The sequence below is a fragment of the Podarcis melisellensis genome, assembly GCF_964234715.1.
Source record: "Podarcis melisellensis genome assembly, chromosome: 1".
In the NCBI taxonomy this organism is placed as follows: Eukaryota; Metazoa; Chordata; class Lepidosauria; order Squamata; family Lacertidae; genus Podarcis; species Podarcis melisellensis.
The window spans coordinates 8,947,685-8,964,252 of record NC_138528.1 but is presented as its reverse complement, the minus strand read 5'-3'; the positions used below and the strand labels follow the sequence as shown (position 1 = coordinate 8,964,252).

At 44.4% G+C, this 16,568-nt stretch overlaps 1 protein-coding gene across 2 annotated transcripts in view; it reads right to left on the bottom strand.

The window, feature by feature from the left end:
- The window catches only part of SLC38A6 (solute carrier family 38 member 6), a gene marked incomplete at its 5' end in the record, with an annotated part of 53,100 nt that overhangs the window by 10,201 nt on the left and 26,331 nt on the right, over nt 1–16,568 (bottom strand). For both annotated transcript variants that reach the window (XM_081913284.1, XM_081913283.1), the window contains 3 exons: nt 6,081–6,139; nt 6,648–6,730; nt 15,609–15,687. In XM_081913284.1, the coding sequence (XP_081769410.1) occupies nt 6,081–6,139; nt 6,648–6,730; nt 15,609–15,687 (221 nt within the window). The remainder of the gene's footprint in view (nt 1–6,080; nt 6,140–6,647; nt 6,731–15,608; nt 15,688–16,568) is intronic.

Sequence of the window (16,568 nt, the reverse complement as noted above, 5' to 3'; positions counted from 1 at the left end):
ATGATTGATAAGGTTGAACTGTATTCAATAGCATATGTGGTCTTGATAGTACACTCTGCTCATTCCTCTCTCGCCCGTTCCTTCCTGCAATCTTCATTCTTCATCCTCCATGTTTACCCTTTCCTCTGCCACATGCACACGATCACACCTTTTTAGGCTGCATTAATTCATCATCCTGGAAGAGCTGCCAAACAGGAGTCAACAAATATCGTTGCCAGGCTGCAGGTGGTGAGCTCCTTCCCCCCCAACCCCACCCCCAGTCTAGCAACTGCCTGTCTCACTATGAAATGAGAGATGGATGTTATCTCCGATCTTCTGCTGGGCTTCTACTTCCCAGTGACTCTGACGCTCAGCATATGAAAGATGAGACCCTGCCCCTCTCCTGGGTCCTCTGTGCAGGGGAGTATAGCAGAGGTGGTGGCAATCGCAAGTAAGGGCTAGCTGGCAAGGCCAGCCAAAATGTGTGGACCCCCCTCCCTCTCCTGTGTCTAATCTAGTTGTATACTGAAGCCAAATGCATTGTATGGCTGCAGTCCTAAACCCACTCACTAGGGAGAAAGCCCTGTTGAGCAAAGTGAAACCTACTTCCAAGCAAATGTGTATACAATGAATTTGTACAATGCTCAGTTGTGCAAGGAGGGAATCCCTTTTAAGCTTCAAGGAATATAAGGTTCATAAGGAATGCAAAGGCTAAGGCTGCAGTTCTATGAACTCTTAGAATCAGAGAGCTGGAAGGGACCACATGGATCGCCTAGTCCAGGCATGTCCAACTCCCAAGAGACTGCGATCTTCTCCCACTAAAAAATAACTGGCTGTGATCTATCCATTGGATTGACCAAAGTTGTTGAACTTTTTGGGGGGAGACTTCACGAAAGTTGCTGAGCTTTTAGGGGGATGCATTCATCAAAGCTGTGGAGCGATCCACCAGGATCGACCAGGCACGCCCCACGATCGACCGGTAGATCGCGATTGACCGGTTGGACATGCCTGGTGTAGTCCAACCCCTTGCAATGCAGGAATCTTTTCGGCCAACATGGGGCACGAATCCATGAGCCTGGGCTTTCAAGAGTCTCATGCTCCACCACCAACTGAGTATACTTCTTAACTGAGAATAAGACCGGTAAGACCACAATGGGACTTTCACAGAAGCATACATGGGATCAATAAAAAAGGAACCTTGGAATGCAAACAGCAAACCTGCCTCCAGTGCCATATATTTAAGTCGCTTTTGAAACAGAGAGGAATCTGAAAAACAGACTGACATGGAAAAATGGCTTGTTGTTCTAAGTTTAAAAACTCAAAACAAAACAAAAATACGACCCATTGGGAGAGCTCAAGGAGATGAAACATGCTGGGCCGAAGTCCATATTACTAAGTAGACCAAAGTCCATATTACTGAATGGGGATTCAGTTAAGAGGAGGCTGGTGCTGAAGATTACCATCTCCTAGACCTCTACAACGTATTTTGGAATTCTTGACAGACACTGCCCTTAGGGAGCTGCTTCGACAGCTTTGAAGTCTGATGTTATCACATGGTTCAATTCCTTAATGGGTTGGTTGTCTTGCACTCTGGATGGCATTTTTTTTTTTTTTTTTTGCTGGATGCCCTATGCATGATTTTTATCTTCTTAAAAAAAACACCTAAGAACAAAATTGGTCCATGTTATCAAAGACCTGCACACAAGTCAATGCAAGCTAAGGGCATTCCTTATGCTGCTAAAATAACAACACTGAACTCTTAGCACAGAAGGCTTAGGAGCAAGGCAGTTCAGCTCCTATTAAGTGCAGGCATTATTTCATTCATTCATTTACATTCATTTCTTCCCCAATCCATCGACAGGGCAGGTAGCGGGCTTTTAAAAGAAAGGGGAGGGGGTAACAGAATAAAGCACCCAATTAAGTAACACACACACACACACACACACAAACACACATATCAGCCTTTGTTTTAAGTGTAAAAATGCCTTCTGAAATTAAAAAGTATGTTCTCTACAGCAACAGGGCACATGGCACCTCATTACCATGTTGCTCCTTAATTCAAGCCATTAAAAGCCAGCCAATCTTCTCCCCTCCCCAAGCAAAATAAGAAAGAAAACCACAGTAAGTCAAAACAGCAAGTCCAGACCACTCAGCAGGTGGTGATTAATCTCATCCTGGGCCTTAGGCTAGATACCCCAAAGGGAAGAGGAGGGGAGAGGCCATTTGTTAGGGGGTTGTTTACTTTTGGAGAGTCCCAAAATAATGGGGGCAACGCAGCTGACCTTCCCATTCAAGAGCCTGCGCAGCTGCACAGCGACTTGAGAGATGATGCACAGGCAGCCAGTCTTGTACAAAACTTCGTTTAATCACAAAGCTCGAACTTACACCGAGGACAAAGAAGAGGAAGAAAAGTGTGCCACGCACAAAAAGATGTGAGGGGAGAGGAACAAAGCCACTATTTCACAACTGCTGATGGATCCGCTTTCATCCAGACTGCCATGTGAAAATATTCATGTGTTCTGCTCTTATGCCGATTATCCAATTCAATTAAACAGAAGCATATTCCTCTGCAGGTAGGGGAATTCCGAGCACATCAGAACTCCCATGTTTGCAATAAATCGCTGGACTCCTCTGAATTTTTAATATGATTAATACTAATCATATTTGTATTTCACCCTTTCTCCAAGAAGTTTAAAGAAGGGGATTTGCCCATTTTTAACCCCTCAGGTTAAGATGATAAATAGCGACCAGCCTAGAGATTTGGATCCAAGTTTCCCAGGTCCAAGTTCAGAGCTCTTACTATGCCGCACTGCACAATGCCATACAAGCGTTATTGTGTTTTCCTTTAACACCCTCCTCTTTCTACAGATAAGAAACTGTGCCTGATAAGTGACCAACTGAAAGCCGCCATAGTGAATCTATGGCACAGGTGGAACATGAACTGAGTCAGTCTTGGCACTTGCCATATGTTCCCTTTGTGGCCTGGGTTGCTGTTTCTGTGTGGCTTCTTCTCACACCGCTTCAGCATTAGGGAAACAACCTACCATATTTTTCGCCCTATAGGATGCACTTTTTCCCCTCCAGAAATGAAGGGGAAATCTGGGTGCGTCCTATGGGGCGAATGCAGGCTTTCGCTGAAACTTGGAGTGCGAGAGGGGTCGAGAGCTCTCCAGGCTTCAGGAAGACATCCGCAGCCTAGGCAGCCCTGCGGGAGTTCCCCGCAGGGCTCACCACGCTGTGGATAGCAGCCTGCCACCCGGCGGGCGGGGTGCCCTGAAGCAGAGCGCCCCGCGCACCGGACAGACATTCGCAGCGTGGGGAGCCCTGCAGGAGTTCCCCGCAGGGCTCACCACGCTGTGGATAGCAGCCTGCCAACCGGCGGGCGGTGCGCCCTGAAAATTTTTTCCTTTATTTCTCCCCAAAAAAACTAGGTGCGTCCTATGGGACGGAGCGTCCTATGGGACAAAAAAATACGGTAGAAATATATGCAACATACCAACTCCACACTCCAGTGCTACTCAACCCTGGGAGCTGGTTGCTTTGCAGTGGAAGGAAAAAATGTTACAGGTCACCCCATCCTTGTTGCAAGTCACCAGAACCTGTTGGAAGCAGCCATGCAGAAACTGCAATTATGCCAATAAGGTAGCATATGAAGTGCTATAAATTCTATATTCAGGTCTCCAAAATAATGAGCTTCTAGCATGGGGAAATCTGCTTTGCTCTATCATGCTCCAAGAAATAGCTCTGTGTTCCCTTTCAGTTGTTTTCCAGCATCAAATCCCTCACCTTTAAAATAAACACCATCATCTTGCATCTTAAGTTATGTCGGGGTTTGCTTATGCTAAGTTTGTGGTAAGCCCTGCCCAGCTCAAAAGGCACAGTGGCCTCGCAGAATTCATTCATTTTAATTGTTTATGAATATTTACACTAATTGCTTTTATTGATAACCTTATTGCTTTATGAGACAGCTTTGATGTTTCTTTGTTTTTACTATCAAGCGGTATATGAATTTGGTGAAATACAATAATAAAAGAAAAGAAAATACTCCATGCCATTTGTGGGCAGTGAAACTGGGGGAGGGGGAATTTGCCAAATATTTGATAGGGAAGTAAAATTCTCAAAGGTTGTTTTTTTTTTCCTTCGAAATGAGTCTTCTGAGAAATTTCAGCTCACTTAATGTTGAACGAAACTCTGTTGATGGTTCATCTTGGCAGATGAATAAATCAGTGCAATAAGAGACGATGGGAAAGAGCAAACTAGATCCACAGTTGCACCCAAAATTCACGGATGGCAAAATTCGGGAAACCATTTTGCTGAAATTCCAGGTAGGACCGAAATTCTCCAGCGGAGTCGGAATTCACAAAAGAAAAACCGCACACCAGTCAGGAAAAAAAAAATTCTGAGAAATTGGTAGAGCATGAGACTCTTAACCAGAGGGTCATGGGTTCAAGCCCCACCTAGGGCAAAAAAATTCCTGCATCGCAGGGGGTTGGACTAGATGACCCATGGGGTCCCTTCCAACTTCATGATTATATATGATTACAGCTTCACAAAAGGGAAATCTTGCCTTAGTATGTATTAGTAGGTATTTTACATCAGTTTAGTAATATTTAACATTATATGGTTTTAACATTGCACTGTGATTACTTGGTGTGGTGAATTTTAAACTACTTTCATGGAATCAGAATTGTAGCGTTGGAAGGGACCCCAAGGGTCATTTATACAAGCTCCTGCAATGTAGGAATCTCAGCTTTTTAGAGCTTGTGATCAAAAAGGGACTAAAATGGTTTTTTAAAAAAAGTTCTACCTCCACTGTTGGAGCCAGTTATTCCTCTGAATATCAGTTTCTGGGAACCACAGGTGGGCAAAGTGCTTTTGCACTCAGTTTCTGCCTTCATACTTCCCATGTGCATCTGGTTGGACACTGTGAGAATAGGATATTGGGACGAGATGAGCCTTTGGCCTGATCTAACCGGCTTTTCTCGTGTTTCTAAATAAATACGATCATTTTGGAAATTCTCTAGAAACCATGGGGCAAGGGCTGGTGGACTGCCCATGAAATGTGAGCTGTATAAATTCTCCATCTCCCTTCTGGAGAGTACCATTACTTACTTCCCTATCTCCTTGATGAAATCTGGCGGCAATTTAGACATAATGTACCTCTGGTGTGCAATGCTGCCACAAAGGCATTAACATGCTCAGGATGTATGGGCCAGGGACCAGCAAGCTAACCTATGCGCTCTGCAACGTGGATTAAGAACTTTAAAGAAATGTAACGGCACCTGCAAGACCCACCACCGCAGATAGCGGTTTTGTGGGCACCATACATGCCGTCTCGGAGATGGAATCATGCCTAAAATGATTGTGCCTGCTAAAAACACTTCCAAATACTCCCTCATTTGCAGAAACCACTAGCAAAACAAATCCAGACCAAATGTGTTCCAGTACTCTGCTTTCCATATATCATATAGGAATCAATGGCTGCAAATATCAGCACTGAAATGCCCTACTTGGCTCACACAGAGATAGAGAGAGAGAGAGAAGGCGAGGGAAAGTATTGCTTTCAGATGGAAAGAATAAGGCTTTTGCTATATTAATATATATATTAAATTGCTCAAAAGAGATTTGCTGCGTCTTGTGCTTTTTTACTATTAAGCTAACATGTACATTCAATTTTACTTGGAATATATGACATTTTCTTCTGCACGAGTTGCAGTAAATGGTGGTTGGAAGCAAGGACGAAAAAAAAAATTCCATTCCACACATGGAGAAGGGGAGGGGAAAGTGCTCAGGCCAGTATTTTTCATTGCCCTGTCAGCAAAACAAATACACTCCAACTGCATTTTACAGTCCAAACAATTGACGATGGCACATCTTTTCACATTCGTGACTTTTCAGCCAAACCAACTTACCCCAAAGCAAGAAAATACATACCACCACACTTAAAGGAGAGGAGAAGGAACACTTCGTTTTTAGAGGCAAGCTTTTAAAGCACAGACATCCGTTTCAAAGGAACTCTGAGATCCATCAAAATAATAAGAAAACTTAACATAAGCTGCGATCCGGGTTGGGTTGGGGTTTTTGTTTTTTTTCAGACTTACCACAAGAGCAAAGTACACCATAAAGAAAAATGATAAACTACTTGTGTAGCCAAGAAAGCCTGTAAAATAACAGTAAAAATAAGAGGCAATTTATAAGGAAAGTGATCTTGGTGCAGGGCGAAAGGAGCTTCATGCTCTAGGTATGTTTTGCATTACCGGGCTCGGTATCTGGGGCTTAAGATTCAGAATAACAACATTCCAACTTGCCTGTCACAGATCATTTATGTAGTTTTGTAGGGCAGAATTAGAACTGGCTTACCACTAATGGCATGCTGTAAGTAAATGCAGCTCTTTAATGTTCTGCTGTAAAGGTTTTATTTTAGTAGAGCAGACACAGGACTACTGCAATCTAAGTAATAGGTTAACTAGGCAAAGCTGGAGGACAGACTAGGTTGCAAATAAACCTGCCTCCCCTCCCAATCTTTCCTCGAATCTTTAAAAAAAAACACACCACCACCACCCATTAAGGCTTTCTTTTTAAACTCCTCAATTAAATTGCTACTAAAAGAGAACACTACTGCTAATAGTAATTATGGCAGCAATAATACTCCCTTTAAAATTACTTACCAATTTTAGGAAGAAGTGCTAGAGGGAAGACAATGCAAACTGAGGTAAGAAGCAGCAGTAATCTCCCATCAAGATACCAGGAGCTATTGGAAAAGACAGTAGGGTTTCTGTTATTATCCTTATCTCTCTCTTTCCCTGGTTTTCTCTTTGCTCTCTTTCTTTCTTCTTTGCTGTTTTGTTTATTGTATGTTGAAAAGTCTTAATAAAATTAGGTGTTTTTTTAAAGGAAAAGATAGTGACAAACACTATTTAACTAAACACATACAAATCATGGATAATTAAGCATCAAAAAACAAGAATCACCTTCTTTCAGTCTCCCTAATAACTTCCAAAGAGTGGTCTTTTAAAGGGTGCATTTATTTAGAGTTTAAAAAAAAATGTGACCCTACTACTCGCAGACTGTGAACAGGTTAGAAGCGCTGTTACCTGTTAAATAATTCTTAGCTTGCAACCCTACACACATTTACTTGGAAGTAAATCCCATTGAACTTAACGGGATTTACATCTAAGTAAAAACAAGTAAGATAAGTTATTAAAATCTCATGCCTAATTCATCAGGGAAATGTGCTTCATGTAGCAACATATAGTTTTACAGTGGTACCTCAGTCTATGAACAGCCCTGTTAACGGACTATTCGGTGTACGAACTCCGCAAAACCGGACGTAGGTGTTCTGGTTAGCGAACTTTACCTCAGAAGCCGAACAGAATCTGAACGGTGGAAGGGCACCAGTGGCAGAAAGCCTCAGTAGGGAAAGCGCGCCTCGGTTTAAGAACGGTTTCAGTTTAAGAATGGACTTCCGGAACGGATTAAGTTCGTAAACCGATGTACCACTGTACAGTCATACCTCGGGTTGAAGTAGCTTCAGGTTAAGTATTTTCAGGTTGCACTCCATGGTGACCCAGAAGTAACGGAGCGCGTTTCTTCTGGGTTTCGGCACTTGCGCATACGCTCAAAATGATGTCACGCGCATGCGCAGAAGCAGCAAATCGCGACTTGTGCACACACACATTGCGTTCGCTTCAGGATGCGAATGGGGTTCCGGAACGGATCCCATTTGCATCCAGAGGTACCACTATACAGTATACTGCAAGCAGTCGAACCCAGGGCAGATGTGAGGACAATTGCGGCGGCACTTTTAACCAATATAGCTCTCAAGTCAGAGGACCTTGATGACAGGTATGGTCTGCCTTGCTGGGGGAGGGGGGATCCCAAAAGGGGCTATTTTGACTGAGAGCTACAGAGCCACCAAGAATGTTCTGAATGCCACATTAAGAGCCCTCTCTGCTTCAAACCCCTAATGCTGATTGATGACTGTCTTATGCATTATCCCTTATGGTTGTTCCCTATAAACACCTTGGCCTTTGGTCTCTGGTTTTATTTAGCCCAGAACATGGTTAGCACCTCGTAAACAAGAAGGGGCATCATGTTACCATTTTAAGAGTGCCAGTAACACTTATGGGCATGTCTGTACTGGTTGTTGAAATTAGGTGGGCAGTACTGACCTGAGACATATATTTACACACGTCTGACCTGCCTGAGCAAGTAACGTATTTAACAGTATATACACACAGTTGATATGAAGGGATGCGGGTGGCGCTGTGGGTTAAACCACAGAGCCTAGGTCTTGCCGATCAGAAGGTCGGCGGTTCGAATCCCCGCAATGGGGTGAGCTCCCGTTGCTCTGTCCCTGCTCCTGCCAACCTAGCAGTTCAAAAGCACGTCAAAGTGCAAGTAGATAAATAGGTACCGCTCCTGCGGGAAGGTAAACGGCGTTTCCGTGCGCTGCTCTGGTTCGCCAGAAGCAGCTTAGTCATGTTGGCCACATGACCTGGAAGTTATACGCCGGCTCCCTCGGCCAATAAAGCAAGATGAGCACCACAACCCCAGAGTCGGTCACGACTGGACCTAATGGTCAGGGGTCCCTTTACCTTTACACACAGGGGAATAGGCATCAGTGGCAAATTACAACTTGTGTAGCTGCTTCGGTTGTGATCGCCCTACTTTCTCAATGACCTCCCCCCAACATGTGCACCTTGGCAGAGAGCTGATCAACACAACCCCTAAGTCTGTGCAGCTAGCTCCACATTTTTGCACCTCTCAGCCAAGAGGAAACCACTGGTGAAAAGAGGAAGGGAGCAGGGCTGCAAATGGACCATTCTCCCATCATCCAGGCCTACTGCCCCACTTGAGTTACACAGCTCCACCATCCCTACTCCTCTACGAGTTCAAGAACAGCTTGTGGCCTTGCCTTCTCCTTGCATCCCCTGGGTCTCTTCGTAATGCATAAAAGACTACGCTAAACCAACAGAGCCTGCATTTATTTGATCACACCATCTCCTGATCCTTATGTTCTGTAAACGGCATTCTATGAAGAACAGAGACATAAAAGGAGGGTGTGTGTGTATTGCTATAACAGGACCCAATTCCCCCCAGAATCTTGATAAATGATTTTTCATCTGCTACCCTGAAAACATGCCTGCTCTTCCCAACACACTTTTAAGAGCATCCCTAACCCAATTTGCCCTCTCTCACAAAAACTAGGACTTGTGGACATCCAGTGAAGCTGAATTTTGGAAGATCGGGGGCAGATAAAAGGAAGTGCTTCAAGACACAGCGCATAGGTAGCCTATGGAATGTGCGCCTACACAAGGCAGGGATGGCTACCAAGCCGCTATACCTCCATGGTCAGAGGCAGTAATGCTTCTGAATACTAGTTGCTGGAAACCACTGGAGAGAGGGCTCTTGCGCTTGGGTCCTGCTTGCAGGTTTCCCACGGGCATCTGGTAGGCCACTGTGCAAATGGGATGGTGGACTAGGTGGACCATTCACTTGACCCATCAGGCTCTTCTCATGTTCTCGTGAGTTAAGCATGTTTAGGATTGCAGCCTTAAGAGTGACTGACAAGCAATCCAGCTGGAGTAAAACCATCCTTCTCCCATGGAATCTATGGAACAATGGCTTTACGCCAGCTGGATTGCCTGGCACAGATTAACAATGAAATTTTATATTGATCTGGCTCTGTGGTTTCATTTCTTTGGTCTCTGGGCTGAGTATTTTGATTTAATTGTTGTGCTCTTATTTTATTGCGTTTTACTGCGTTTTTCTTGAATTGTTTTTAAAATGCCATTAGAATAATTAATGCCTGCAGTTTCTTTGGCACTATGTGACACACCCAAGGAAACAAAAAAATGAATCTTGTGCGCAAGGCTTACAGTGCCTCTGCACTCACCTGCCTGAAATATATGAAAGATGCACTTTACTGTTTCAAAGTGTACTTTTTCTATTTTAATATTTTTTAAAATGTAAAATAGTCATTAGCAGCCAAGCATATTTAAACCCAATTTATATTGATGAACTATAATTAAATACCATAACCTCTTAATATTATGAATCAACCAATCTGTCATTCCATTGTATTACAAAAAAACCCCAATAACCATTACCCTAATATTGCAATTCCTTGCACATTTTGAAGCCTCTCCTTAGATTCAGCGTTGGATTGTATATTTTCCATTTCTAAGCATTTCCTCTACTTTAAAAATCCATTGCAAAGAGGTGCACGTGAAAGTTCTACTCCATCATAGATTAACTTAACGAAATTTAAGGCTCCTGGGAACTAGAATCTCTTTTAAAAATGTTATTTAGGCAATTGGGAATTCTGCCCTATCAGCACTTAGTCTTTGGCTGATGTTGACAAAAGCAGGAAAGATGCTTCTTGCTTATACAGCAATTTAAAAATATTTGTTATGGAAAGAACAATATTATTGGAGAAGGTAGTAGCTCCAAAGGTGGGTCTATGTTCTCAAACTCGCTTTCAAAATGGCCATAAATGAAGCAGATTCTCTCTAAAAAGCTCACTATAGGTTAATAATTTGGCTCCTTCAATTTTCAAAGTTGTTTTGGTTTGGCTCTTTTGGTGGTGGGGGGGGGTTAACTATTTTTGCAAGGGCTTGAACACTGTTTCTGGCCAAGTGTTTTCCTTGGCAGTTTTGACCATCAGCTGCAGATGACTCCCAAATAAAGAGCTTACTATAGAACTACACAAGTTTTGGCACAGCCAGCTGTCCTCTGCAAACCTGGCACATGCTACAAGAGCCTTGAGATGGGTCAATGTTCATTATTTTGGAAACTGTGGCTCTTGTTCCATATAGGTGAAAGCAGCCTGAGCAATGTTATGTGTGGCTCCTGTTTGTAAGTGTAGTACGAAGTTATCCAGAGCATCTTGGTACCCACCTGCCTGGAGTGGGCAGGTAACAAAGCAGATGTGGATCTAAGAGGTGTGTGTCTAAGGTCCCATGAAAAGCAGAGCATAAATTCTCAAACTGTGCGCAGCGAGAAATAGATTAACTCCTGTGAGCTCAAAGCATCAACAGAGAAGGCTGCCTCCTGTCTTTCTGATTCTGAAACAGACTACATTAGAAACTATGTCTGGTTTCAATTCAACCTCCAGTAGAAGATGGATTCTGTCCCGTCTCTGCACTGAATAGATCCAATCGCTACCAATGCAGGTGAAACGGAATGGCCTGTCCTCAGAGCAGGCATGGCCAGAACTGAATGTAATTGGAAGACAAGGAAAGGGCTCCAATGAGGGCAGGCGGTTCTCGCTCTTGCATGCCCTAAAAAAACACAAAGCTTTCCAGCTGTAAGAGCAAACTTTTACTTCTGAAAAAGTGTCGTGTCAAATATCAGGTTTCCTTAGCTTAAAATGTTTTTTTTAATCCATCTCTCTACACCCATGTGCAGAAGGAGACTTGCAATTTTTAACAAAGCCCCTAAAAACAGCAATGAAAATCATTATCTGTAAAACAAAACAAACAGAATAAAAATGTGAAGTGGGGAAGCACGATGGGATCATGTCTCACCAGTCCTGAAAGCGCTGCACTGGATTGCCAGTGAGATGGACCCTGCTCTAGGTGTTAGTACTAGTTTGTAAAGCCCTAAATAACCAGGAACCGATTACCTAAAAGAGCACCAGTACCAACCATCTTGGACCCTGTGATTGGCAGGTGAGGCCTTGTTGGGGCCAGTGCCGCAGGGGGGAGGGCTGCTTGGTTGGCATGGACCAGTGACAGGGCCTTCTCAGTGATGGTTCCACATTTGCAGAATGCCCTCCCTGGCAAGATGTGTCTGTTTCCCTCATTACTGACATTCAGAAAGTTTACCCAGGCATTTGATGGCTGAGATACTGTTCCTAGCGATCCTGAAATCATTGGCTGAGTGTTTAAAGGGGGGGCATATTCAGAATGTTTTAATATTGTGAAGAGTGTAGCCACTAGGCAAATATTGAGGAATGGTCCTCCAAAACTGGAGCACCACCATGAAAAGCCCATGACCAGTTACCACTCACATAACCCACCCGAGTCTCCAGCACCACACAACTCTCTTTTCCTTCCACTACAGCAGCTGCAAACAAATCCTACAGAGAAGGGTAGTTCGACTTTTTCAGACACAGTGACTTATCTCAAACAACAGCCTTAACATGGGACCAACTCCTGCACCTTCAGCAGTTGTGAAGAAGAGCTCGTCAGAGAGGGATGGAAAAAGGCTAGCCCTGCCAAAACTCTATGCCTGTGTTTCCCAACCTATGGGTCATGACCCAAAAGTGGGTTGCAGGCTTTATAAGGAAACACAACATTATTGTTGCTTGGAATCCGCAACTGGTCTATGATGCAACTTTTTGTTTCACTAGCAGATTGTAACGCTGTGTGTTGACACACGCAATCGAATGCCAGCAAGATTTGAGTCTTACATTTTTACACTCAGGAATTCATGGGACAATTAATCTATGGGTCGCCATCCCAAGGTGATTTTGGACTTGTGGGTTACCATGCAGACAAGGTTTAAAGTAAAGGTAAAGGTACCCCTGCCCGTACGGGCCAGTCTTGACAGACTCTGGGGTTGTGCGCCCATCTCACTCAAGAGGCCAGGGGCCAGCGCTGTCCGAAGACACTTCCGGGTCACGTGGCCAGCGTGACATCGCTGCTCTGGTGAGCCAGAGCTGCACACGGAAACGCCGTTTACCTTCCCGCTGGTAAGCGGTCCCTATTTATCTACTTGCACCCGAGGTTGCTTTCGAACTGCTAGGTTGGCAGGCGCTGGGACCGAGCAACGGGAGCGCACCCCGCCGCGGGGATTCGAACCGCCGACCTTTCGATCAGCAAGCCCTAGGCGCTGAGGCTTTTACCCACAGCGCCACCCGCGTCCCATTAGACAAGGTTTAGAACTGCTCTTTTATACAGTGGTACCTTGCAAGACGAATGCCTTGTAAGACGAAAAACTCGCAAGAAGAAAGAGTTTTTCGTTTTTTGAGTTGCTTCGCAAGACGAATTTCCCTATAGGCGTTTTCGTCTTGCGAGTTTGTTTCCTTTTTCTTAAAACCGTTAATACCAGGGTGCATCCGTGCTTCGCAAGACGAAAAATCCACAAGACGAAGAAACTCGCAGAACGAATTAATTTCGTCTTGCGAGGTACCACTGTACAACTATTAAAGGTTCAGGAAACCTGTCTCCCTCAATACTTGCTTTGTTCTAGAAGTAAACCAACAAACTATACTGATGTGCATGCTGCAACCTACCTTAGGTTGGGGCCCACACCACTTGTGGGTCCCAACCAACGAGCTGAAACCCAGTGCTAGCAAAGGTCATCAGGAGGGAAATATCCCAATTGTTTTTACAGCATGGATCACCCAGTGCTAGTGTATTGTGCCCTATTTTATTTCCAAACTTGACTAGAAACTAGGGAGACAGAATAATGAAAATGGAACAAACGCTTAAGATCAAAAAACTGACCCCCTGCTGCCTCCACCCATAATCAAAAGCACCTTTTTCGCTTTTGAAAAAAAGGTCTACTAAAAATGTTGCACATTAACCTACAGTTCAAGGAGTATGTTTCGTGCTAAGAGTTCGAATTCATGGAAACCAGGAGATTGAAAAGACAGGCAAAGGACACCCTGAGGTTACTGTAGGAGCAGAGGCAACTCCAGTCTATTCAAAACAAGAACAAGCTATTCAAATGTTGGAACATTTTTCTCAGCAAGCTGAACCACAATTTTTTTTAAAAAAGAAGAAGTTTTGAGTCAGATCTAAAGATGAAGTGAATGCAGCTGCACAGCCAAATTGGAGGAATTATAAAACAAATATGAAAACTGGCACGTTTCCCAAAGACAAGTCCAATAACTACTCAGCGAAAACAAAAATATTTAAAATTTCACTAACTGCCAGATTTTGCTTTGTGGTTAGAAAAAATATGTTAACATGGTAACATGACAGCGGCAGTTTAAACGTTTCAGGGCTCAGGCAGAGGCCTGATTCTCATGCTATAAGTTTGGTGTGATTTCTTTGGCACAAAGTGGATTTTACAAGTGACAGAAACCCATAGGAAACTAGCCTGTCTTAGTAAGGTAAAACTGGATCCTACTGTGTGAAAAAATATATTCTAAAGTATTTTCTTGTGCAAAAATTAGGCAGTTAAAGCACCTTGTGAAAACGTCACACGTGTAAAAGTAAATGGTGATTTGCAACTTGGGAACGACACCACATGACCAAGGAATCTGTTTGGCTGCTTCTGAGTGGAGTTCGAAAATTCATCTAAAGTGCAACTGATTATAACCACACTCACACCATCCATCTGAAGCACTACTTTAAACATGGCTTCCACTAAAGGAGGCCTCTATTTCCCTCAAAGAGGTACAGTTCCCAGAGTGGTTTAACAATCAATCCCTCTTCACAAGGACCTCTGGGAATTGTAGTTCTGTGAGGGGAAGACGGGCCTCCTAACAACTCTCAGCGCCTTTAACAAACTACAACTCCCAGAATTCTTTGGGGGAAGCCGTGACCGTTTAAAGTCGTAGCATAGTACTTCACATGTGTGGTATTAATGTGGTCTAGGGCAGAGTTAGGGAGGTGGGTGGCGCTGTGCGTTAAACCACAGAGCCTAAGACTTGCCAATCAGAAGGTTGGTGAGTTCCCGTTGCTCAGTCCCTGCTCCTGCCAGCCTAGCAGTTCGAAAGCACGTCAAAGTGCAAGTAGATAAATAGGTACCACTCCGGCGGGAAGGTAAACGGCGTTTCTGTGCGCTGCTCTGGTTCGCCAGAAGCAGCTTAGTCATGCTGGCCACATGACCCGGAAGCTGTACGCCTGCTCCCTTGGCCAATAAAGCGAGACAAGTGCCACAACCCCAGAGTTGGTCACGACTGGACCTAATGGTCAGGGGTCCCTTTACCTAAGGCAGAGTTGCCTCAGACCTCTTGTTAGAAAACCAAATTTTCCAGAATTGGGGGGGGGGGTTGAAAGGGGGAGGTTAAATCAATGGAATACAGTACTGACAATCAAATAGGCAGGGCAGGGCAGGGCAGTGAGAGACTTGGCTTCAGTATAGCTGCTGTTAAAACCCAGTTCAGCTGCAATTTATATAACCAGCAGAATCAGTTGCTAAAGCTTTGCATGGAGTGCACCACTTCAGAAAAAGCAAGAATATCTGAACGACCCACAATTCAGAAACTTTCTAAACACGGAAAGGTAGCGCTTCAGCATGGCCTTCACCTCAACATTCCAACTTTCTGTGTGTGTGTATTTGTGCATGAAAACCTTCTATTTGCAGCCTGAAAATCTGCAATCCAATAAATGTGTTGCCACTTGGTTCTGCTGACTGTGTAAGCTTGTCTGAAGAAGTATTCCACATTTGGCACAAAGAAGAAACAACTATTTTTGTGTGAGCTGCAGATGTAAATATGCTGACAGCAAGTTATGATTTTCAGGCTCCTATTAATCACTATGGGAGCAATCAGTAAGGAATTACACTTTTGAACAGTAGCACACATCTGCATTGCACAGGTGCAGGAATCTGCAAGGTCCCGTCTCTCTCTCTTTCACCTGGAGAACAGTGGGAAGCATCACGGCCCCTATGTTTAAGAAGAAATGCCTTTGCTTGCCCTCGTAGGATGCTTTTACGTTTCTCCTTACCCGCTGTGGTCTCCGCTAAGGAATCCTGCAATGGCCCCAGGAAGTTCGGACTTAACAATGAAAAGATAGGTTGACATGGCTGAGAAATAAGAAAACAGGCATTGGTTGAGTTAGAAACTCGACATCTCTAGGCAAAGTGCAATTAGCATTGCTAGTACAAAACAGGAGACCAAGAGACCGTGTCTCACTAAAGGGCATAGCACATAAAAACTCAATTTGTCCCTTTCTTACATTCCGGTGAAAAACTCATACAAATGTTATTTCATAAGTACTGCAGAGGGTTCATTAGAATTGGGGGGACCTTACACAAAGGAAGGGACGCGGGTGGCGCTGTGGGTTAAACCACAGAGCCTAGGACTTGCCGATCAGAAGGCTGGCGGTTCGAATCCCCGCGACGGCGTGAGCTCCCATTGCTCGGTCCCTGCTCCTGCCAACCTAGCAGTTTGAAAGCACGTCCAAGTGCAAGTAGATAAATAGGTACCGCTCCGGCGGGAAGGTAAACGGTGTTTCCGTGCGCTGCTCTGGTTTGCCAGAAGCGGCTTAGTATGCTGGCCACATGACCCGGAACCTGTACGCCGGCTCCCTCGGCCAGTAAAGCGAGATGAACACCTCAACCCCAAAGTCGGCCACGACTGGACCTAATGGTCAGGGGTCCCTTTACCTTTACACAAAAGTAAATTCCACGTTATCCCAGTGTACAACTTGGAGAGTCAGGGATCCCTGAAAGAGAGAGCAGGCTAACCTCTTCCTTTTCCTTCATTACTTTCTCCCATGTAAGTGTCATGGTGCTCTGTACTCTTATGGAAGGGGGTGGGGTGGGAACTGGCGATGAGACACTGCTGAGGCAAAAGGAGACGCCTGCGTTGGGTGAAGCAGTCTTGACCACTGGGTTCGGTGGGGAGGATGAGGACGCTGCAAAAGAGGTCTTCTCTCTGCCCTACCTGTCCTCATAATAAATTT